The sequence below is a fragment of the Triturus cristatus genome, chromosome 9 (genome assembly GCF_964204655.1).
Source record: "Triturus cristatus chromosome 9, aTriCri1.1, whole genome shotgun sequence".
In the NCBI taxonomy this organism is placed as follows: Eukaryota; Metazoa; Chordata; class Amphibia; order Caudata; family Salamandridae; genus Triturus; species Triturus cristatus.
Genome location: NC_140592.1, coordinates 1,276,902,791 through 1,276,927,065, shown reverse-complemented (window position 1 = coordinate 1,276,927,065; position 24,275 = coordinate 1,276,902,791). Strand labels below are relative to the sequence as shown.

Genomic DNA, 24,275 nt, shown 5'->3' with positions numbered 1-24,275 from the left:
TTTAGGCAATTGAGATGTAGATGGCTGGATTTCAGGATTCGGTAATTTACCAAATCGGAATTTTAAGAAATCGGTAAAATACCGATTCGGTAAATTACCGAATCCTGAAATCCTATGTAGGGGGCACTCAAGTGAGTGCATTTTTGGTTTCTGGATTGGTTATTTACCACCAACTACAAGTTGATGGTAAATAACGAATACCTTTTCAAAAGCAATTTTGTGCTTTTTGAAAAGTGCCCTGTGGCAGACATACATGCCCTTAGGGCATGTATGAGCGCCGCATGTGCACACATGCACGATTCAGGGGTGCAACAGGGTGTCAATGTGACACCCTGCCACCCATGAATATGCTCCCCCTATTACCGATTCGGTATTTACCGAATCGGTAATAGTGAATGGTTTCCCATTCATTCCTATGGGCCTCCAGGCCCATAGGAATGAATTGGAAGGGATGCATTATTACCGATTCGGTAAATACCGAATCAGTAATACCGAATATTATCGATTCGGTAATAATTACCTAATGTTTACCTACATTCTATTTACCGATTCATAAATACCGAATCGGTAAAATTCGGTATTTATGAATCGGTAAATAGAAATTATCTACATATGGCCCTAAGTATTTATCTGTCCTATCCTTAATGTTAATGTGTTAATCTCAGTATATTGTTTTTGATGGAATGTATTTACCTAATACCTCTGGAAAATTGTTTACTATTAATTTCAAGTTTCATTTATTTATTTTGTTATTTAAAAAAAAAAAGGAAGATGTTTTGTGACGGCATTGGCACGGGCTGACTTTGGTTCGTGCCTGTAACATAGAGAATGTTATGAGGTCAGAGGAGGACGGTTGAGAGCGGAGGACTCGGCCACTCTGACTCCGCATGCGGTGCCAGCATTCTTCCAATAAAACTTGACTTCAAAGAAAATGGCTGCTGGTCTTTACAAATATTGCCCACCCTTGTATTACCCAGGGCCCACTCGGACAGGTGTGATGTGCATTGGTGCAGATGGCACCTTTCTTTGGTTTGGAGACAGTGCTTTAAATGGGCCGGTACTCACCAGTACTGAGTACAGGCACGTCCGAATTTTTTTGCAGTCAGTACTGGCACTTCTCTGTAGCCAGGGAGAGTACCGGTACTCTGATCCATGGCATGGCAGGCTCAGGTTAGGTTTCTCCTCCAGTGCAGGGCAGAGGCCGCTCTGCTTCGGAGGAGCTTGTAATTAACTCAGCTGAAGCAGCCTTTTGCAGAGTTGCTGGTGAAGATTCCAGCAGCGCTCGTTTGAATGTCCCCAAACTGCAGGGGGTTGAGAGGGCGTGTGTCACGCTGTGATTAACAGGACAGGGTCTCTAGACAGGCCCTGCACTGTCAATCAGGTGCACAGCGACCATACGGGTGAAAGTGCCATAATGACTTTTAATTTTTGTAGTTAATCTGTTTTTTTTGCCATAACCGCATTTCTCATGTTTTAATATGTGCTGCAACTGCTACAGAAGTCATTATGGATCATATTGTGCCCTTAGCCCCGCCCCTAGCCCCGCCCACTTGCCACACCTCTATTTTAATGAGTACCTGCACTTATTTCTCCCCATTTAAAGCAGTTTGGAGATGCAACAGTGATTTGTTACTGGTGATATTCAAGTACATCTTACTGGAACTGCGGGCCTCATGTCATTGACTGTAGATGTACTAAGTGTATTTAGTTTCACGTCTAGCTTTGTTTGCTCTAAAGAGGATGTAAAGTATGTTACATCACTTCCTGTGCCATAATAGGAACAGGTGCCTTATGATGTCACTTCCTGTGATGTCATGAATGTTACATAATGTACCCGGAAAGTTTGAAATCCAGAGCGGCAGTCAGAGCGGAGTCTCGTGTGCCCCAGTGTCACTGGTGAGAGTGGGGGCGCAGGGCCCCTATAAACCTTCCCTTTAGGGCCACCGGCGCAGGGCGGGAGAGGGTTTCCTCATCCTCCTCTCCCGGCTCAGCCGCACTGCGCCTGCGCGGATAGTGACGTCACTGCGCCTCGCCGGCGGCTTGCACCGCTCTGGCTACGTCACCCGAGCGCGACGGTTTCCATGGTCCCCGCTCAGCGATGGAGGCCGATGCGGCGGGGAGGGAGATCCTCGGGGAGACGCTGCGGGCCCTGGAGGGCTGTGCGCGGGAGGTGAGGAAGGCAGGGGCCCCGGAGGGCTGAGTGTGGGAGGGCAGGGGGTCTGGAGGGAGACCCTGCGGGCCCTGGAGGGCTGTGCGCGGGAGGTGAGGAGGGTATCGGGTCTGGAGGGCGACCCTGCGGTCCCAGGAGGGCAGGGGCCCAGGAGGTCTGTGCGTGTGAGGTGAGGAGGGTCTCGGTGGTTCCAGAGGCAGGGGGCCTGTAGGGAGGGCCTGTAGGACTGTGCAAGGGAGGTGAGTATGGCAGGGTCCCCCGAGGGCTGTGCATGGGAGTTGAGGAGGTCAGTGCTTCCCCTTGGCCAGGGTGTTGGGGATGCAGGAATGCATCCAGCCCTCACCCCCCCCCCGAACTGTAGACCTCAACCACCTTCGAGTCCTCGATTAGTGGTTTTATAATGCCCTCCCCTCCGGTTATTGCACAAGCACCAGAGCGGCACTGTGCAGCAGCCGGGAGGGGCAGAGCTCGCCCACCTGCTAACAGACCAGGAGGGTCACACGAGGGACTGCCTTATTCAGGGGGCTGCTAGGACTGCATCATTCTTTAGCTGGAAGGTGGACATGGAAAAATATGCACGGATCCTTGGTTCTGTGAGAGCTGCGTTGGTCTTTGAGGTGGGGGTGGGCACCTAAAAGTATGTAGGATCTCTGCGGGCTTTTAGAATGCTGGGGCGGAAACCTAAAGGCATACACGATTCATGGGGCCTTGTAATGTTACATCTGTCCTTGGGATGGACACCTGAAAATATCTAGGATTTCTAGGTGTCTTTCAGGGTGGCATCAGTCCTTGTGGTTAAGAGGTGAATGTATATGCTATTTTTGGCGTCTTGTAGTGCCACCACAGTTGTTGATGTGAAGGTAGAGACGTAGAGGGACGCGGATGTCCTTTGGTCTTTGAAGCTGCATTAGTCTTTGACATGGAGGATGGTCACCCTAAACTATGCAGGATTCATGGGTATTCTGGAGTTGCATCTGAAGTGGCACCCGAAGGCATGCAGGATTAACCATTCTAGTGTGACATCTGCGCTTGGGGTGAACACATAAAGGGGTGTGGGATTCTTGGCATCTTGTATGGCTGCATCAGATGACATGACTGCATGCACTTACCTCCTTTGGCTCTTGAGGGCTGCATTAGTCCTGGATGTGGAGGATGGTCACCATAAAGTATGCAGGACTTGTGGAGTCCTCGAGGGCTGCATCGTTCCATGGTGTCAATGTGGATGCTTGGAGGTGCACACTGCAGGCCTCGAAAACTCGACTTGGCCACTCACTGTGGTGAGTCGGATTTTTATGAGGTCAAGTGTTATTTAGCACCTATTCGTCCGTTCTGGCGAGTGAATTTAAGCCGGAAGGAACAGGTGTTCTGTTCATTCTGAAAGTGAATGAGCAATAAAGACTCCTTTTAATCTTTTTTTTTATCTTGACACATTTGCTGTCTGTTCAAGGAGAGGTCAAATGTCCTTTTTTAGGTCGAGGACTACCGGTCTGCCGGAGGCAGAACCGGAAGTCGGAAGATTTAATGTTTCCTAGAGTGGCTATTTAGCCCGCCTCTCTTTTTGCTTCTCCTCCATTGGCTGGCTTCCTAAACGGAGGCCCGCCATTGGAGGAGAGAGCCGTCCCTCCAAATAGGCTCCGTCTTTTTCAGATTCGGGGGCGTGTTCTTGCTGTTCTTTCCACTTTTTAGCCACGCCCTTTTAGAACAGCAGGAACACGCCCCCGAATCCGAAAAATTTTCGAAGCTTCCATCCGCCATTTTTTTGCTATAGTCTGGCCGTGAGGATCCATCCGTCCAGCGCCGTGTTGTTGTGCTGGTGGCGGCGCTGCCGGGGCAGGCTTCACCGGATGGAGTGAGCAGAAGAGCTTAGGGGTGACTTCAGCAAATAATTCTGGGCTGCTGATTCTGTTTTGGTGGTCTCTGTAACACGTGTGGTTTTGTGGCAGTTTGCAGCTCGGCGACTTTTGCGTTGTGATAGCCTGATTACGGTGACTGCTGCGACTTACTTGACTCTCTTGGTTTAGGACGTCTAAGGCATGGGGGCTGTCACCGATGACAAAATTATCCGTAAGCGGCTCCTAATCGATGGCGACGGTGCCGGTGATGACCGACGCCTCAGCCTGTTGGTTAAGTCTTTCGTGAAGTGGTGTCACTCCGACTCTGAGGACGGGGACGGTGATGACCGACGCCTCAGCCTGTTGGTTAAGTCTTTCGTGAAGTGGTGTCACTCCGACTCTGAGGATGGGGACGTCTCCTCCCAGCAGATGCTCGCCACAGTCTCGCAGTGTGAGACAGTGGGCGGTGAACACAGACCAACAAAATGTACTGCAGCGCACTGGGGCTAACTTAATCACATTCTGTATCTGTCATTCTATGTATAGGATTAACACTTTTGGTTATCTGTTAATCTTTGCACCCATTTATCGCATCCTTGGGATATGTACAGCAATTCATGCCATCCATGCCCCCCCCCCCCGACGTGATATGTTCCGTCACCTTTGAGTGCCTCCCAGTCTAGGAAGATTTTTTTAGCAGCCCCACACAGGGCGCGCCTTTCATAGTCTTTTTTTCCCTCGCTCCTGCTAAATTCCAACATCACTGTGAGCGTATGCATTTTGACACATACGCCCGTGTAATTGACCGGTTCACACCGGCTTGAAAGAAGAGCAGGATTCAGTCTTCCCTTCGACTTTTACGGACATAGACGGTTTCTGAGCAAGCGATAAACATTATCCACGCCAGTTTATTCTCTGCGATTCGCTCAGTTGTTTTTAGCGCATTTTCAGTCTAATCGCACACATAGTAAATACTGGCAAAGAGATATGGATACGCGTCTATTTGTTAGATTATTTTGACACGTACGTTCGTGATATTGACAGGTCTACACCTGCCCATCTGCAGAGCAGGATTCGGTCCTTTCTTTCACTTTTGCTTTTAATGACATGTGACGGTTGCTTGTCAAGCGGTAAGCTTTCACCACACCAATTTTATCTCTATAAATGCGCTCAGCTTTTCATCATCCAACACATAGTGAACATCGGCGTGAGACATGGTCGCGCTTTCATTTGTCAGTCTATTAGATTGTTTTCAACAGCAGGACCAGGCTCGCGCACAGCGTACTCAGCGCTAGCTTGACCTCTGACCTCACTCTCTATTTCAATACCTCACTCTCTCTCTCTATCACACTACCTCACTCTCTCTCTGCTAATGCAATAGGTATCACATATGCAAAAAAAAAAGCTAATGCCAATAGAAATGACAATGCCATTTAATTAGGGATACAAAAATGATAAAAAAATAATGAGCAATACCAATAGCTCTACCTATAATATTGCCGAGACCATTGCATTGTAAATGCCTGTTTAAACTAATGGTTGCTTGTCTTATCCTGGAAAATGGTATTTACTTTTCTTACTGATATTACACCTAGAGGTTTTTGTCCAGTGAGCTGTCTGACAGGCATTGTAAAACAAAAAGCTGTAAGATTACAGGTTGTTTTTTCTAACACATTTAAACTGAGTATAAATAAATAATACAAGTATTTCAAATATATCAGGAATTACAAAATAACTTTTTTTGTAATTCAGAAGTGTGATGCATACAAAGATTTAAATAGGAGCACAACAAATCAGAATACTTTACTTGGTGATGTGTAAATGAAAAATACTTGCAGAAATTTGATTTCCAAAGATTGAACACTATATAATTTTATCAGCAAAACCACGTCAGTGGGAAAATTGGGGCCATTTCAATAGAAAATCTGCTGATTGCAGATAAGTGTGCTACTGCAGGTGTGCATTTATTAAAAGTAATAGTTTTTCAATATGATTTGAGAAATATTCCTGCCCCTGCCATGATGACAATGCCGTTAATTAACTAAGAGGCAAGTCAGCGCTCGTATATGTGGCCAGATTTGTATTCTATAGGGAGCACAAGTTTAGTCTATTAAGTCAAACAAAAGAGTTTTTTGTACAGCAGACATGCTGAGCTCCCATATTTGAAGGTGCTCTCACATGTGATCATAAAGAAAACGGCGGCTTAGTGAATTTGAATATTTTCCCACAATCACAACATTTGAAACCAGTTTATTGGTCAAGAGCATTCCAACTAGGTCGAGTAGGTTATTTAAGTCACTGGATCTGTTGTGATTTTTCGAAGCCTACAGCATTACTTTTATCTGTGACAGCTACATCAGTCTTTGGGGTGGAGTGGGAATATTTGAAGGTATGCACCACCCTTGGTGTCTTGTATGTTGGCATCAGACCTTGAGGTGAGAAGTGGGCACTTTGAACCTATGCTTATTGTGAGTGTTCTTCTATGGCTACATCATTGTTTAGGGTGAGGACGGGCAATTGAATGTGTATAGGATTCATTCAGTTTTAAAGAGCCGAAGGGCATTACCCTGCCGTGCTATCCTTCTAAACAGAAATTGATGCATGAGTGCACCAATGTCCTAGAGTAGTGGAGTTTTCCTCCACGGCCATGCTTTGCAGTACATTATTTCAACATGCATAAGTCCGTTCTTGCTCCTGGGGTTTTTACCATGTATAGTGGCACTTTAAGGCGGAATGTGACTTAGAAGGCCTTGCGTGTGGTGGTCCTGTTCAGTGTTCTGATTGGTGTGACAGTTAGCGTTGCTTCACTATTAGGCAGTAAAGTCAGGTTATAGGAGTCATCCAAAAGAACTCGCCCAGACCTACCCTAACTGCACTGTTCTGCTTGTTGTGAATCGTGGCTGCTCCTGGTAGGGTAGTGACAACGATTTGTTTCCATTGGCAAGTTCTGCTCTCACGCAAACAACCACTGTCCTTTTTAGGTCTCGCCTGACCCAGCGCTTGCGCTGGTCTGGCAAGACTTTAAGTAAGGGCTTCAAAAAATGCTACCGCGGGCTACAGCTAGCAGTGCATGTGCGCGGGCGCGCGCTTGAGCAGAGGCGCCATATGGCGTGATTACTGCTGCTCGCGCACATGCACTGCAAGCTGTGGCCGGTGGTAGCATTTTTCCCCCGGTCACATTTATGTGGGCTTCAAAAAATATTACTGCCGGCTACAGCTTGCAGTGCATGTGCGCGGGCGCGCGCTTGGGCAAAGGCGCCATATGGCGTGATTACTGCTGCGCGCCCACCACTCGCGCACATGCACTGCAAGCTGTGGCCGGCGGTAGCATTTTCCCCCGGTCACATTTATGTGCTAAAATATAGCGCCAAACACCAATTTTGCATTGCGCCTCCTTGAACACAAGGCCAGCAGCCTGCTTTGTATACACCAGCATAGGTGTGTGAGCCCCTCCCACAGCCGGCTCGCCTTCATGCTCTGCGCCGCTGGAGTGCTCACGCCTCTGGCGGGGCTTGCAGGGTTGCTGTCCTCCTGCCCCGCCTTCCGTGCCTGGTCATTCCGCCCTTCCTTTCTGGCGTCTTCACGTCACTCGTTCGGTCTCCTGCACCTTCAGAAATCACCCGCAAATAATCTTTCCTCAGAGCAAGGCCTGCCACCACTTGCTCTTCCCATCCTGTAAACAATGTGTGGATTACATGGAGCATCCCTGCGCTGTGAGATGACGACAACAACAAGAGGTTGTCTCTGCATCAATCTGAGAATGAGCAAAGCCTCTGAAAGCCCTGTTGCCAATCAGACGTGAGCTGCAGGTGACATACAACACTTTGACTCACTCCGCCACTTCTCCATAAACAGTGCCAGCATTTATGACGTGGAAAGTTTCTATATTGCATACCAGAAATCAATAAGGCTCCTAGGTATCGAACAAGAGGCTATTTTTGTTATCCGGCAACTCAGTGGTACCAGTTTGTCGAACTAACTCATGCAAAGCGCATTTGTGCTGGTCTGCCTTAGCAAGTGTTATTTTTTTTTTCAAGTTGGCCAGCAAGGTGTTACTGCTGCTTAAAGGTGTGCTCGAAGACATTAACATTTATATGCAGCATTGTGAAATAGATAATTTATCAGCGTACACAGCTACACTGTGTTATTTAGAAAGTGCCAGCCGCTATTCTGTCTTTTTTTTTTCTCTCTCTTCCAGAGCTTATGTGTTTTTAGCACGTTCTGGTTTTGCCTCTAGCGATGAGGCCTTGTTCTAATCCACACTAAACTCTGAAGGACACGTGTGACCATCCTTGACTGAGATGACCTCCTATACTTGGCCTGACAGCCATGTTTTACAGGTGGGGCAATGGGAGAGGCAGATGTGGGGCACTGGGTGTGAAATTTGAAGGGGGTGGCTGCCCTCAAATAAACCACAAGACAATATCTTAGGGTGGACTTGTTCTTCTAATGATATTTCAGACATCTTATGAGCTTCTCTTCATTGAGTATTCCATCAGATAGATTTAAACTATTAGCATTAGGCAGTGGTTCTGTTGTTTTCATTTTTTTTATGTTATGCCAATGTACGTGGACATCATGCATAAAGATAAGAATCAAACAAGCATTGGCATAGCCAATAGGTCTTGCCTTAGGGACCTTATAAGTATTTAGTTATGCAGCACAATATCCTTGGTGCAACAACATCAACTGTTGCATGGCTAAACACTTATAAGGTCCCAAAGGCGAGACCTATTGGCTATGTCAATGCTTGTTATAGGATGACCATCGTTCCATAGAGCTGTGCGGACTTATAGACACCTGCTCGGAGCAGAGCTGGGGCTGCTGCTTGTTGTGTGACACATGATGCATCACGATCCATGCATTGCTTGGTTGGTGTAATATAGCAGCGTGTCTGGCTGGATGTACCTATTGCTAATACTTCAGCTGACAATCCACCTTTTTTTCAAAGCTTCACCTTCCAGAAGATATTGTGACCTTTGCAGTCAATTGGACAAAGCTTCAGGATGTTCCTGTGCCTTCTCCATCACTACTCAGCCAGGCCCTGCTGCAGCACATTCAGGACATGCAGGTATGTGTTTACATTTCCAGGAATTACAAATGACTTGATGAGTGATTCTCTACCGATTCTTCTCTGTTCAAGGGGCTGTAAGCGTCTAGCAAAATAGATTCAAGCATCATTTCTCAATACTTTTTTTGTAATTGTGTATACCCTGTGAGAGAGTGCGGTCTGAAGAGGTAAACTGCAGAATGAAGACCACATTTAAGACGAGCAGCAATGCGAACTAAAAGACTCCATAAAATAGCACAGCTTAATTCCAGTAGAACAGCAAGGTTTTAAAGAAGGACATTCAACTCTATACCCTGTTTTGGCTTATGGGGGCTTGCTTTTACAGCGATAAAGCAGCATGTTAATTTGTTCTGCTGCTTTCTGGGATTCCGGGAAGCCTTTGATTTTCCTTTTCTTTTGCGCCCAGGGTATTGCTCTGGAAGATGCAGACGTAAATGTTGATTTTAAAGGATTTCTTTTGATGTAACGCAACCATTCTAACTGGGCATGGGTGGCAATTCCAGGTGATACTGAGAGTCCCCTTTCAGAAAAAATCCGTACCTATTGCTCAGATAACAGAATAACTAAAAATACGGATAATATAAGCAGTTTACTTGGTTCATAGTGGAGACAAAAGTTCAGGAAGGCGATACTTATAAATACTTACGGATGCATTACCCAAAAACCTGAAATGGAATTTGCATCTACAAATGAGTAAACAGTGTCTTGGTCCCATGTAATGGTCCTGTGGAAATGTAATAATGGTTTTGCAGACCTTACTCCTTAATCATTATTTAAAGCTGTGATTCAGCCTCATATTTCAAATGGTGCTGAATTATTTTTTTTGTGGCCGGGAAAAATCAGTGTGATCAATTAGAGAGCAACATTTTAAGCCATCTACTATTAAGGTGCCGGCAATTCGATTAGGCAGAAAATTAATTTTAGGCTGCCTATGGCCTCACTACAAATGCTGTGTTTTTGGCATCAACTTTCAATTCACCACAATCTGGAATATTATTTTATTGAAGTATTAAATAGTGTATGAAAATGGGTGTCTTACATGATGAAATAGACAACCGCCTTGAGGATGCAATATTCACAGGACACAGTAAATCAAGCAACACCACTAAATTATCTAAAGTGAATTTAGTAACGTGTTCATTGTCCAATCTTCTGTCACATCAAGTCTGTGTCCATGGTTCTAGGCGTCCAACAGAGAGTTCATTTTAAATTCATAGTGCCTCGCAGGATGTCTGGTGCCTTCATGCTTTGGTCTTCCTGATTCCATCACAGGCCAAAGCCTTGTTTCTATTTGAGTATGGTGCCGAATAATGTGTATTCGGTTAATATCTTGTGTATATATTTGGTTGTAGTGTGGTTCGGCTTGTGTAGCCAGGGATCTTAACCAATTTAGAAATGAGTGGTTTGAAGTAATGTTGGGTGAAATAAATGGGACCGATGTATGTGTCCAATTGGTAATGCTAGCAGAGGGCGCGGATGCCAGGCATGTCCTTGCCGACTCGGCAGCGCTGCAGCCTGGTCCAATCCATCCTTGAGTAGGGTGCCTGTTTCCAGTGCTTGACTACTGCACGCATGTGTATATTGTATACAAGGCATGTCAGCGGCGTAGGAACAATCATTTGGGGGGTGTGATGCTATGGTCAAAATCAATGTTTTGTGGGTTTTCAATTGTAATTATAATTAGGACTCCCGGTTTTATGGTATTTATTTTTTTGCCATTTCCATCTGTATTTATCCATATTTATTTGGGGGTTTGTGGAAAAATTAAGCTGAAATTAGTATATTTGCACATTTATTTAACCGATAAATATGCGCTCATTCTTGAATGTCTGCCAGGTTTCAGTGCTGTGAACACCAGCAAAAGATAAACCAGTGCACTTATATGAAAATATGCACATTTTAGTATCAACCTTGTGCATATCTACTGCTGTTAAAGCCTCTTTAATAAAATTCCTTTCTTTTTAAACCCCACTTATGTATCAATCCACACATCTATTGGCCTGACAGTCATGGCAGACAGTATTTAGAAATACTCAAAAAGCAGCCCAATTTCCGTATTTGTCCACATTTACAAATAAATACGGACAAGAAAATGAATGTTTTCTGTCTGTCTTTATCTGTAAAAATCCGTAAAAACTGAATCCTTCATTATAATGTTCTTGCAACAGTGGCTTCCAATACTTTACACATAAAAGTGATGTGCCTAAAATGTTTTTCATGTTCAGAACTTGCAGACATTACATTCTTGCCTTTAAGACAGGTCTCGAGTATTGTGCAGGCTGGAAAGTAATTTAGTATGGTTTTGCTTTAAAGCAGCGCTATATCGTAATGTTTAAAGCACCCCTCTATGGCACTCTTCAAATCAGCCCTATATCGTAATGTTTAAAGCAGCCCTGTTTAGTACGGCTTAATGAAGCCCTGTACAGTGCTGTTTAAAGCAGCCCCGTACAGTACTGCATGAAGCAGGCCTGTACAGTACAGTTCTTTGCAGTACTGCTTGAAGCATCCCTGTACAGTACTGTGTGAAGCAGCCCTGTACAGTACGGTCCTGTGCATTACTGCTTAAAGCAGCCCTGGACTGTACTGTATGAAGTAGGCTTGTACAGTAAAGTGCATTACTGCTTAAAGCAGCCCTGTACAGTACAGCCCTGTGCAGGACTGCTTAAAGCATCCCTGTGCAGTACTGTTTAAAGCAGCCCTGTACAGTACAGCCCTGTGCAGTGCTGCTAAAAGCAGCCCTGTGCAGTACTGCTTAAAGCAGCCCTCTGCAGTACTGCTTGAAGCAGCCCTGTGCGGTACTGCCTGAAGCAGGCCTGTACAGTACAGCCCTGTGCAGTACTGCTTAAAGCAGCCCTGTGCAGTACTGCATGAAGCAGGCCTGTACAGTACAGTCCTGTGCAGTACTGCTTAAAGCAGCCCTGGACTGTAATGTATGAAGTAGGCCTGTACAGTAAAGTGCATTACTGCTTAAAGCAGCCCTGTACAATACGGTCCTGTGCATTACTGCTTAAAGCAGCCCTGTGCAGTACTGCATGAAGCAGGCCTGTACAGCACAGCCCTGTGCAGCACTGCTTAAAGCAGCCCTTTACAGTACTGCATGAAGCAGGCCTGTACAGTACAGCCCTGTACAGTACGGCTAAAAGCAACCGTGTACAGTGCAGTCCTGTGCAGTACTGGTTAAAGCAGCCGTGTACAGTACAGTCCTGTGCAGTGCTGCTTAAAGCAGCCATGTACAGTACAGTCCTGTGCAGTACTACTTAAAGCAGCCCTGTACAGTACTGCATGAAGCAGGCCTGTACAGTACAGCCCTGTGCAGTACAGCTTAAAGCAGCCATGTGCAGTACTGCATGAAGCAGGCCTGTGCAGTACTGCATGAAGCAGGCCTTACAGTACAGTCCTGTGCAGTACTGCTTAAAGCAGCCCTGGACTGTACTGCATGAAGCAGGCCTGTACAGTACAGCCCTGTACAGTACGGCTTACAGCAACCGTGTACAGTGCAGTACTGGTTAAAGCAGACGTGTACAGTACAGTCCTGTGCAGTACTGCTTAAAGCAGCCCTGGACTGTACTGTATGAAGCAGCCCTGTACAGTATGGTCCTGTGCATTACTGCTTAAAGCAGCCCTGGACTGTACTGTATGAAGTAGGCTTGTACAGTAAAGTGCATTACTGCTTAAAGCAGCCCTGTACAGTACAGCCCTGTGCAGGACTGCTTAAAGCATCCCTGTGCAGTACTGTTTAAAGCAGCCCTGTACAGTACAGCCCTGTGCAGTGCTGCTAAAAGCAGCCCTGTGCAGTACTGCTTAAAGCAGCCCTCTGCAGTACTGCTTGAAGCAGCCCTGTGCGGTACTGCCTGAAGCAGGCCTGTACAGTACAGCCCTGTGCAGTACTGCATGAAGCAGGCCTGTACAGTACAGTCCTGTGCAGTACTGCTTAAAGCAGCCCTGGACTGTAATGTATGAAGTAGGCCTGTACAGTAAAGTGCATTACTGCTTAAAGCAGCCCTGTACAATACGGTCCTGTGCATTACTGCTTAAAGCAGCCCTGTGCAGTACTGCATGAAGCAGGCCTGTACAGCACAGCCCTGTGCAGCACTGCTTAAAGCAGCCCTTTACAGTACTGCATGAAGCAGGCCTGTACAGTACAGCCCTGTACAGTACGGCTAAAAGCAACCGTGTACAGTGCAGTCCTGTGCAGTACTGGTTAAAGCAGCCGTGTACAGTACAGTCCTGTGCAGTGCTGCTTAAAGCAGCCATGTACAGTACAGTCCTGTGCAGTACTACTTAAAGCAGCCCTGTACAGTACTGCGTGAAGCAGGCCTGTACAGTACAGCCCTGTGCAGTACAGCTTAAAGCAGCCATGTGCAGTACTGCATGAAGCAGGCCTGTGCAGTACTGCATGAAGCAGGCCTGTACAGTACAGTCCTGTGCAGTACTGCTTAAAGCAGCCCTGGACTGTACTGCATGAAGCAGGCCTGTACAGTACAGCCCTGTACAGTACGGCTTACAGCAACCGTGTACAGTGCAGTACTGGTTAAAGCAGACGTGTACAGTACAGTCCTGTGCAGTACTGCTTAAAGCAGCCCTGGACTGTACTGTATGAAGCAGCCCTGTACAGTATGGTCCTGTGCATTACTGCTTAAAGCAGCCCTGGACTGTACTGTATGAAGTAGGCTTGTACAGTAAAGTGCATTACTGCTTAAAGCAGCCCTGTACAGTACGGTCCTGTGCATTACTGCTTAAAGCAGCCCTGTGCAGTACTGCATGAAGCAGGCCTGTACAGCACAGCCCTGTGCAGTACTGCTTAAAGCAGCCCTTTACAGTACTGCATGAAGCGGGGCTGTACAGTACAGCCCTGTACAGTACGGCTTAAAGCAACCGTGTACAGTGCAGTCCGGTGCAGTACTGGTTAAAACAGCCGTGTACAGTACAGTCCTGTGCAGTACTACTTAAAGCAGCCATGTACAGTACAGTCCTGTGCAGTACTACTTAAAGTAGCCCTGTACAGTACTGCATGAAGCAGACCTGTACAGTACAGCCCTGTGCAGTACTGCTTAAAGCAGGCCTGTGCAGTACTGCATGAAGCAGGCCTGTGCAGTACTGCATGAAGCAGGCCTGTACAGTACAGTCCTGTGCAGTACTGCTTAAAGCAGCCCTGGACTGTACTGCATGAAGCAGGCCTGTACAGTACAGCCCTGTACAGTACAGCTTAAAGCAACCGTGTACAGTGCAGTCCTGTGCAGTACTGGTTAAAGCAGCCGTGTACAGTACAGTCCTGTGCAGTACTGCTTAAAGCAGCCCTGGACTGTACTGTATGAAGCAGCCCTGTACAGTACGGTCCTGTGCATTACTGCTTAAAGCAGACCTGGACTGTACTGTATGAAGTAGGTCTGTACAGTAAAGTGCATTACTGCTTAAAGCAGCCCTGTACAGTACGGTCCTGTGCATTTCTGCTTAAAGCAGCCCTGTGCAGTACTGCATGAAGCAGGCCTGTACAGCACAGCCCTGTGCAGTACTGTATGAAGCAGGCCTGTGCAGTACTGCATGAAGCAGGCCTGTACAGTACAGTCCTGTGCAGTACTGCTTAAAGCAGCCCTGGACTGCACTGCATGAAGCCGGCCTGTACAGTACAGCCCTGTACAGTACGGCTTAAAGCAACCGTGTACAGTGCAGTCCTGTGCAGTACTGGTTAAAGCAGCCGTGTACAGTACAGTCCTGTGCAGTACTGCTTAAAGCAGCCCTGGACTGTACTGTATGAAGCAGCCCTGTGCAGTACTGCTTGAAGAAGCCCTGTGCAGTACTGCTTAAAGCAGCCCTGTGCAGTACTGCACGAAGCAGGCCTGTGCAGTACTGCATGAAGCAGGCCTGTACAGTACAGTCCTGTGCAGTACTGTATGAAGTAGGCCTGTACAGTAAAGTGCATTACTGCTTAAAGCAGCCCTTTACAGTACGGTCCTGTGCATTACTGCTTAAAGCAGCCCTTTACAGTACTGCATGAAGCAGGCCTGTACAGTACAGCCCTGTACAGTACGGCTTAAAGCAACCGTGTACAGTGCAGTCCTGTGCAGTACTGGTTAAAGCAGCCGTGTACAGTACAGTCCTGTGCAGTGCTGCTTAAAGCAGCCATGTACAGTACAGTCCTGTGCAGTACTACTTAAAGCAGCCCTGTGCAGTACCGCATGAAGCAGGCCTGTGCAGTACTGCATGAAGCAGGCCTGTACAGTACAGTCCTGTGCAGTACTGCTTAAAGCAGCCCTGGACTGTACTGTATGAAGCAGCCCTGTACAGTACGGTCCTGTGCATTACTGCTTAAAGCAGCCCCGGACTGTACTGTATGAAGTAGGCCCGTACAGTAAAGTGCATTACTGCTTAAAGCAGCCCTGTACAGTACGGTCCTGTGCATTTCTGCTTAAAGCAGTCCTGTGCAGTACTGCATGAAGCAGGCCTGTACAGCACAGCCCTGTGCAGGACTGCTTAAAGCATCCCTGTGCAGTACTGTTTAAAGCAGCCCTGTACAGTACAGCCCTGCGCAGTACTGCTTAAAGCAGCCCTGTGCAGTACTGCTTAAAGCAGCCCTCTGCAGTACTGCTTGAAGCAGCCCTGTGCAGTACTGCTTAAAGGAGCCCTGTGCAGTACTGCTTAAAGCAGCCTGTGCAGTACTGCACGAAGCAGGCCTGTGCAGTACTGCATGAAGCAGGCCTGTACAGTACAGTCCTGTGCAGTACTGTATGAAGTAGGCCTGTACAGCACAGCCCTGTGCAGGACTGCTTAAAGCATCCCTGCGCAGTACTGTTTAAAGCAGCCCTGTACAGTACAGCCCTGTGCAGGACTGCTTAAAGCAGCCCTGTGCAGTACTGCTTAAAGCAGCCCTCTGCAGTACTGCTTGAAGCAGCCCTGTGCAGTACTGCTTAAAGCAGCCCTGTGCAGTACTGCTTAAAGCAGCCCTGTTCAGTACTGCTTAAAGCAGCCCTGTGCATTACTGCTTAAAGCAGCCCTTTACAGTACGGTCCTGTGCATTACTGCTTAAAGCAGCCGTGTGCAGTACTGCATGAAGCAGGCCTGTACAGCACAGCCCTGTGCAGTACTGCTTAAAGCAGCCCTTTACAGTACTGCATGAAGCAGGCCTGTACAGTACAGCCCTGTACAGTACGGCTTAAAGCAACCGTGTACAGTGGAGTCCTGTGCAGTACTGGTTAAAGCAGCCTTGTACAGTACAGTCCTGTGCATGAAGCAGCCATGCACAGTACAGTCCTGTGCAGTACTAATTAAAGCATCCCTGTACAGTACTGCATCAAGCAGGCCTGTACAGTACAGTTCTGTGCATTACTGCTTAAAGCAGCCCTGTACAGTACAGTCGTGCATTACTGCTTAAAGGAGCCCTGTAAAGTACTGTTTAAAAAAAAAAAATCCTATTGCCAAAGCATGTAATGTTAAAAAAAAAAAAAGCAAAGAACAGTTAATAGTGTTAAGGAGCTTTGGTACACTTGTAAGCCAGTCTGCTAAATGATGCGTGATAATGTCACAGGAATCTGTTTCTATTTTATTTTGATTGTGTTCCCCTTGGTTTTTGGTGCATCTATTTTTTTCTTAGAAAAAGAGCGAGAACGTACATAATATGCTCTTTCTTCCTGAAGACACGTAGTGGCATGCTTTGAGAAAACAAAATCTGCAAGGTTGGCAGGGGTGGCGCAGTAGGCAATGTAACATACACTGTCTCCACGCCATTGAACGCACACGCCCGAACACAGCTTTACTCTGACACACATACCATTGCACGCAGACACAGTTGCCCATGAAGCAAAGGAAGATTGTACTGTCCCTGCTGCGCCTGTTTTATGTGCATAAAGGTAGATGCATTGTTGCTGACTGCCCTTTTACCCTTCTTTGTACCCGAGAGGAGCTTGCTCTGCTGCTGCTTGTTATTGAAGCTTGGCCTCCTGTGTACCCGAGGGGAGCTTGCACTGCTGCTGCTTGTTATTGAAGCTTGACCTCCTGTGTATCCGAGGGGAGCTTGCAATGCTGCTGTTTGTTGGTGAAGCTTGACCTCCTGTGTATCTGAGGGGAGCTTGCACTGCTGCTGCTTGTTATTGAAGCTTGGCCTCCTGTGTACCCGAGGGGAGCTTGCACTGCTGCTGCTTGTTATTGAAGCTTGGCCTCCTGTGTACCCGAGGGGAGCTTGCACTGCTGCTGCTTGTTATTGAAGCTTGGCCTCCTGTGTACCCGAGGGGAGCTTGTAATGCTGTGGTTTGTTAGTGAAGCTTGACCTCCTGTGTACTCGTGGGGAGCTTGCAATGCTGCTGTTTTTTAGGGAAGCTTGACAAACTCATTTCACCATCCGAAATCCTGAGCATTTACCTTGTCTGCACTGTTTTATCTTGTGCAGCAAATGATGGTGGTTACAAGTGTTCTCCTTACAACACGTAAAAACCTGGATTCTCAGAGTCTTAGTTTAGCTCCTCCTGAGTCGGGCAGGGTTTTGGGATGGGTGCAATGAGGGGCTGCTGATGGACAAAGATGAGTAATAGAACCATCCTGAGGCAAACACGTTCACACTTAATAAAGGGAGAGGGAGTTTTGACACCGTTGAACACCATGCCGTAGAGAGAGAGCCATGGGTAGCAATGTGAGCTGCGCGTAGCTGTTTACATAGGACTGTCAGTTTGTGAGTTTCCATTGTGTACATTGGGTCATCACACAGTGGAACTTACAAACGCTGAATCTGACTGTTTAAATGGATAGCAGGAGGTGCCTGATTGTATTTAAGGGAGCGGTGTTTAAACCACAGTGAAACAGTTGTAATGCTTTGTATGGCTCTTGCTAGAGCCGTCTGTCCTTGCGATGCTGTAGACATCAGTTGCTGAGTGCCTGAAGTCACTCACTATACAATGAAGGGATCCTATCAGTTAAAAGCACATCCTATTGGCACGTCCCTCACTGTTGCCTTTCGGATGGCCCCTGTCTGTCACTTTCCAACCACAATCCACAGTAACCCCATGACGTCATGCTTTCACAGAACCTTTCAAACAAGCTTTTGGTTAATACACAGTTGTGTGATGCGAGTATTTGTCCGTGTTACGCTACAACTGTCAAAAATGTCAGTTTCGTACATTATTGCTTATTCCTGTCCTTACATGTGGGATATGATTCGTTCTTTGATAAAGTTGGAATTTCTATCATTTCTCTACTGTATGAAATCTGTACATTAGTCACTCTTTCTCGCGCTGCCCTTAAATATCACACCGGCTTTGTCTGTTGTGCACAAAGCACTTTCTCTATTTTTACATTGTGTTCATGTCCGCTCGCTCATCTGGCGAAGGCCCTTGTCCTCCTCTGAGACTGAAACGCATTGTGGAGTTGCTGTTGCGTGTTCTAAATAAAGGAAGAGTGGTGGGATCTCATGCCCAGTGCTGCTGTTCATGCCTCTTCGGAGGATGAGAGACTTTGGAAGATTGCAGACTTGGGGCTGAGTGACATCAGGCGCCGGCCTGAGGTAGGCAGGAAGAGGAGTCGGATGGGACAGGATCACAAGGGTGGAAGGAAGGCCCAGAACCTTCATACGAACAGGCGGCTCCTACAACCCTCCAAAGGCAGATTGGCATGGAGGTTGCAACAACTCGAATCTGCTCCTAATAGTACAGAGTTTAGGAGTCGTTCTTCAGCACAAGAGCACCACACATGGCTGCACCGCTTGGCACAAGAGACGCCAAGCCATGCCTGGCGTGATCTGCATTGGCCTTTCAGAGAGAGCGTGCTTTTGATTTGATTGAGAAGGCTAAAGTTGGTTGTCACCAAAGTAGAGTTGCAACGAACAGTAATCAAATGACACTCGAGCATGGCACACAGAACGGATGCTGTGGAATTCATAACTAACACACAAGCCCCTGGCTTTTTGACCTTTAATTGCAGCCATGCTGCAAGATTTGAGGAAGAATGCATTCCCCGTGGTGATGTGGCACCCCAGTTGTATACTTCTGTACACCAACAGTAAAGTGTTCTGTACTCTAACTACATTAGAATTAATGGTATACAAGTTGTTGCGCTAACTTTTTAAGAGTGGGATGGGATTTGAGGCAAAGGCGATCTGATGAAGTGAAAATCCAAGGGCTATCCTCCTGGGGTGTAAGAGGAAAACATTTTAGGTGAAGGAGTTCCAGTTTGGTCTCAAGACTTGGTTTACTTGCACCCTAGAAGAACATATAAATCTGATCGCAGGAGGAAAGGGTTGTGCGAAAGCCTTCCTCTGATTTACCATTCGTGGTCGCCATAGCCCAGTTTAGCCCTCATTGAAGACTTTGCGCAGCGAGGATATGTCTTTTCTTAGAATAAGTGCTCACTTGTGATCAAATGCAGAATTTATCCAGCACGTGTTGTTTTAAAAGGAGGAGGGGCGGTAAAATTGGCATTGGTTTTACTACTGATTGTTGTCATGAGCTAATACAGGCGATCGTGTTAACGGATTCTGTGTAATCGGAAGAGCTGAAGACAATATAAGCATTTAGCACCCAATCACAAGTATTGCAGGTCTCAAGGCCCTTCCCACCACTTCCAGCACTTTACCCAGAAATTAACAGGTAAATGCTGATTCATGCAGAATCAATTGTGGAAAGCCCTCCATTCTATATCGTATTCCATTTTCCATGGGAGACTGAAAAGATGGCGTTTGCCTACCCGCTACATACGTCCTCCCCATGCACCCACGCGTGTCAGCCTATGTTAAATGAATAGGAACAGAAGTGAAACTAAGAAGTAATCGCAAAGCATGGTTGTGAATTGACTGTAGGAATGGGAAGTTTGTGTAGGAATCTACGTGTTGTTCATGGTGGAAAGCAGTTCTTTAGTTGTGGGAGGCGAAGTACTTTGCTTGTTTATTTAAACTTTAATATTTGGGATTGACACGTGTGGTGAAAATGCAAAGGCTTGTTGTTGGGCGTAATGCTTATTCTAGAAATCTGAAAATACCCCCTGGGGATCTGACTTAAGATCTCATCACATCTCTGGCCACAGGGAGCGGCTGTCTGGGCCGAGGGATTCACTCCTATAGAGACCAGGAACGTTTCCCCTCTGACCAGGCCCTGTCTTTATCCTGTTAAAGAGGCAGCTGAATAATGAACTATTCAAGGGCCTGCGCCTCCGTTCGAGCTCAGTTGGTTAAGGGAGGGCTCCTATACTAAGGCAACGCTTGGCCGCTGCGGGGGGCCGAGAACAAAAGGCTGTCTCTTTAAATTCTGGCCAGCAGTGGATGTCTCCCTTGCAAGGGCAACACCCTCCCATCATGACACTCCCGACACGCGCAGCCAATCCCTTTCACTAGAGGCGGCTCGTATGTAATGCACGTAGAAATCTGTGCACGTTTTCTCCTTGTGTTCATCACAAGACCTTTAAAACCTTTCCTTCCAGTCCTATCGGGCGCTTATGTTCTGTTCAAAGGAGCTCTCCACGTTCGAGGCAAACGCTCTAATATCTAATATTTAATGTGAGTGTTTAGCTAAGTTGCAAGCCCCTCAACTGTGAGTGAGAAGAAGAAAGAAATGTGGCATGGGGTACAGGGAGTTGCTGGCATCACACAAGATGTTCCAGGGAGAGCGCGCGTTCTTGTGTATTCAGGTGGTATCTGTGGCTGCGGCTGAAAAGTGATAAACTGAGATTTAGAATCCAGATAAGACCCGGTGCCAAATGTCCTCCGAGTCTGGCTGCTTGAAAGCGGGAGACTTTCCAGCTGACTACCTTCTGACTTTGGCCTCAGCTAGGACATGTTCTTACTGCAGGACCCGTGCCAGATTGAGGCCATGGAGGGCAGCTGCCCAGTGGCACCAGCACCATATGCCACCAGATTGAAACCTGCTGCCTTGCTGCTAGATACAAGAGACCACTGAGGGCAGCTGCCCAGTGGCACCAGAGGCCACCAGATTGAAACCTGCTGCCTCGCTGCTAGATACAAGAGACTACTGAGGGCAGCTGCCCAGTGGCACCAGAGCCCACCAGATTGAAACCTGCTGCCTCGCTGCTAGATACAAGAGACCACTGAGGACAGCAGCCCAGTGGCACCAGCACCAGAGGCCACCAGATTGAAACCTGCTGCCTTGCTGCTAGATACAAGAGACCACTGAAGACAGCTGCCCAGTGGCACCAGCACCAGAGGCCACCAGATTGAAAGCGCCGGGACACTCCTTGGAGTAGCCGTGCGCTATACAAGTCACCCATTAACATAACATAACATAACACCAGCACCAGAGGCCACCAGATTGAAACCTGCTGCCTTGCTGCTAGATACAAGAGACCACTGAGGACAGCTGGCCAGTGGCACCAGCACCAGAGGCCACCAGATTGAAACCTGCTGCCTCGCTGCTAGATACAAGAGACCGCTGAGGGCAGCTGCCCAGTGGCACCAGAGCCCACCAGATTGAAACCTGCTGCCTCGCTGCTAGATACAAGAGACCACTGAGGACAGCAGCCCAGTGGCACCAGCACCAGAGGCCACCAGATTGAAACCTGCTGCCTCACTGCTAGATACAAGAGACCACTGAGGGCAGCTGCCCAGTGGCACCAGCACCAGAGCCCACCAGATTGAAACCTGCTGCCTTGCTGCTAGATACAAGAGACCACTGAGGGCAGCAGCCCAGTGGCACCAGCACCAGAGGCCACCAGATTGAAACCTGCTGCCTCGCTGCTAGATACAAGAGACCACTGAGGACAGCTGGCCAGTGGCACCAGCACCAGAGGCCACCAGATTGAAACCTGCTGCCTCGCTGCTAGATACAAGAGACCACTGAGGGCAGCTGCCCAGTGGCACCAGAGCCCACCAGATTGAAACCTGCTGCCTCGCTGCTAGATACTAGAGACCACTGAGGGCAGCTGCCCAGTGGCACCAGAGGCCACCAGATTGAAACCTGCTGCCTCGCTGCTAGATACAAGAGACCACTGAGGGCAGCTGCCCAGTGGCACCAGCACCAGAGCCCACCAGATTGAAACCTGCTGCCTCGCTGCTAGATACAAGAGACCAGCCGGACAAGGAGAACAGGCTTTATCGGGGCCTCTGTAATCCATTCGGCTGTAGTTGCAAACGGGGCATTTTCATGTGGTAAATCTGATGCTAAGGAGCTTGGCCGCGCTGCAGGACCGCTGCATTGTTGGAAGCTGTTTATGGCGGATGAATAGGAGAACAGTTGGGGTTGTGGGGGCAGCGTTGGCACCCAGAACCTGGGGCACTGACCAATATACTAGCTGCAGCGGTTCCGTGAAGAATTTTTATATATATATATATATATATATATATATATATATATATATATATATATATATATATATATTACGCGTAGGTCGTTTTGTTGTTACCTGATGCACTTTGCATGTTGAAAACCTAAGAAGAAACAAAGAAGCCAATAAATATTAAGTGAGCAAACTTGAAACTAACCTGGATTTCCTGCTTGGAGTGCTGCCTTTCTGTGACTCTCTGGGACTTGTTGATCATTTTTGAGGGTTTTACACGGAAAATATATATATATATATATATATATATATATATATATATATATATATATATATATACCCGTTATAGTTAGTGCAGGCAACTATAACTCACGCGACCGCAATCCTCTGCTGATGCTAATACTGTATTTAGACACTTATTTGCCCATGTCTTCTTCCATACATTTTTAGCTATACATATATTACAAATATTTTTTTTTCATAAAGACACATATGTCATCAGCAGAAGATTGCGGTCGCGTGAGTTATAGTTGCCTGCACTAACTATAACGGGGGAATTTCATTGGTTTTTTATCAGTAAAATTTCCGCTAACTATAACGTGTGTGAAACCTATGGTTTTTTCAGTGAATTTTGCATTTTTTAAATGCTAAGTTACTTTACGCCATTCGTGGCGTGCGCGCCCACTTAACGCAGTTCGTTCCCTGCGCGCACGGTGCGCTTCGCGCACCGTGCGCGCACAGTGAGCACGCGGTGCGCTTTGCGCGCCGCGCGCCCACTTTACGCAGTTAGTGCCGTGCACGCACGGTGGACACGCGGTGCGCTACGCGCACCGCGTGCCCACGTTACGCTAGATGGGCCATGTACGCACGATGCGCTTCGCGCACCGTGCGCACATGGAGGACATATGATGCACTTCGTTTTGAAAGGTAATATTTTAATTTTTCGTATATGTTATAAGCCATGCACAAATGGTGCCCTTCGGGCACCATTAGCACACGGGGTGGAGAGAGTGTGGATAATTTTTTTTTTTATTATTATTTTTTTTAATATTTTAGTTTAACTCATCTTTAATAAGCCATGCACAATTGGTGCGCTTCGGGCACCAATTGCACACGGGGTGGGGAGAGTGTGGATAATTTTTTTTTTTTATAATTTTTTACCGTACGCGTACGGTAAGCGTAATCGGCGAAATTACCGAAAAAATAAAAATTCCGTTTTTGGCCTTGGGGTATCTTTGGGGACTCCCTAAACATTGCTATGTGTGTGGGAGCTGTCTAAACAGCCCCTTTACATGTTTTTGTGCTTTAAATTTTAAACATCACTCTCAGTGCGAGAGAGAAAATGGCGGCCGCCGCTTCCTGGTTTCGGCCAATTCGATTGTTTACTAAGATCTAAGAGCCAATCAGAATCGCGCTCGCGCACGCCACCGTACGCGTACGGTAAGCGTACCGTAAGCGCACCGTAAGCTGGCTCAGATATATATATTGATTTAAAGGCTATTTTCTCAGAATCTACTGAACAGATTTACACCAAACCTACAAAAGGCACTTCCTTGACCTGAGGACTACCTCTCTGCCAAATTTCTAGTAATTCTGTTCAGCCGTTCGGGCTGTAGCCCTGTCTAAAGGTCCTATGGAAAAATGCATGGGAAAAACGCGTTTTGGGACCCCCCCTTTTATCTCAGCCCCCGCTTGACGAGTCCCCCCGAGACTTTCAGGGTAGGAGCGGAGCATAGCGCCCCACCTATTTTGAAAAATTCGCGAGGATTCGTCGACCGGCGCCAAAGTTATTCAAAATAGAATGTTGCGGATTTCCTATGGAAACGTGGTCCTAACTATAACTACCTACTGGCGACCGCCAGTAGGTAATATATATATATATATATATATGAAAAAATTAAAGTGCGAGTAAAGGTACCCACAGACAAAGCAACTTCGTGTTATTAAAATTACGCATTGCAAAACACAGAAAAGATAACACAATACAAACATATAACAT

The 24,275-nt window shown here is 47.1% G+C and overlaps 1 protein-coding gene across 2 annotated transcripts in view; it reads left to right on the top strand.

Annotated features, from left to right (window-relative positions):
* The first annotated feature begins 2,016 nt into the window (after positions 1-2,016).
* MBIP (MAP3K12 binding inhibitory protein 1) overlaps positions 2,017-24,275 on the top strand; it is an 89,671-nt gene continuing 67,412 nt past the window's right edge. The window contains exons 1-2 of one of the 2 annotated variants that reach the window (XM_085627457.1): positions 2,017-2,170; positions 8,954-9,073. In XM_085627457.1, coding sequence (XP_085483583.1) covers positions 2,099-2,170; positions 8,954-9,073 — 192 coding nt within the window. In that variant the 5' untranslated portion in view covers positions 2,017-2,098. Of the gene's footprint in view, positions 2,171-8,298; positions 8,343-8,953; positions 9,074-24,275 lie in introns of those variants that run through there. The other variant, XM_085627458.1, reaches the window with a different exon arrangement.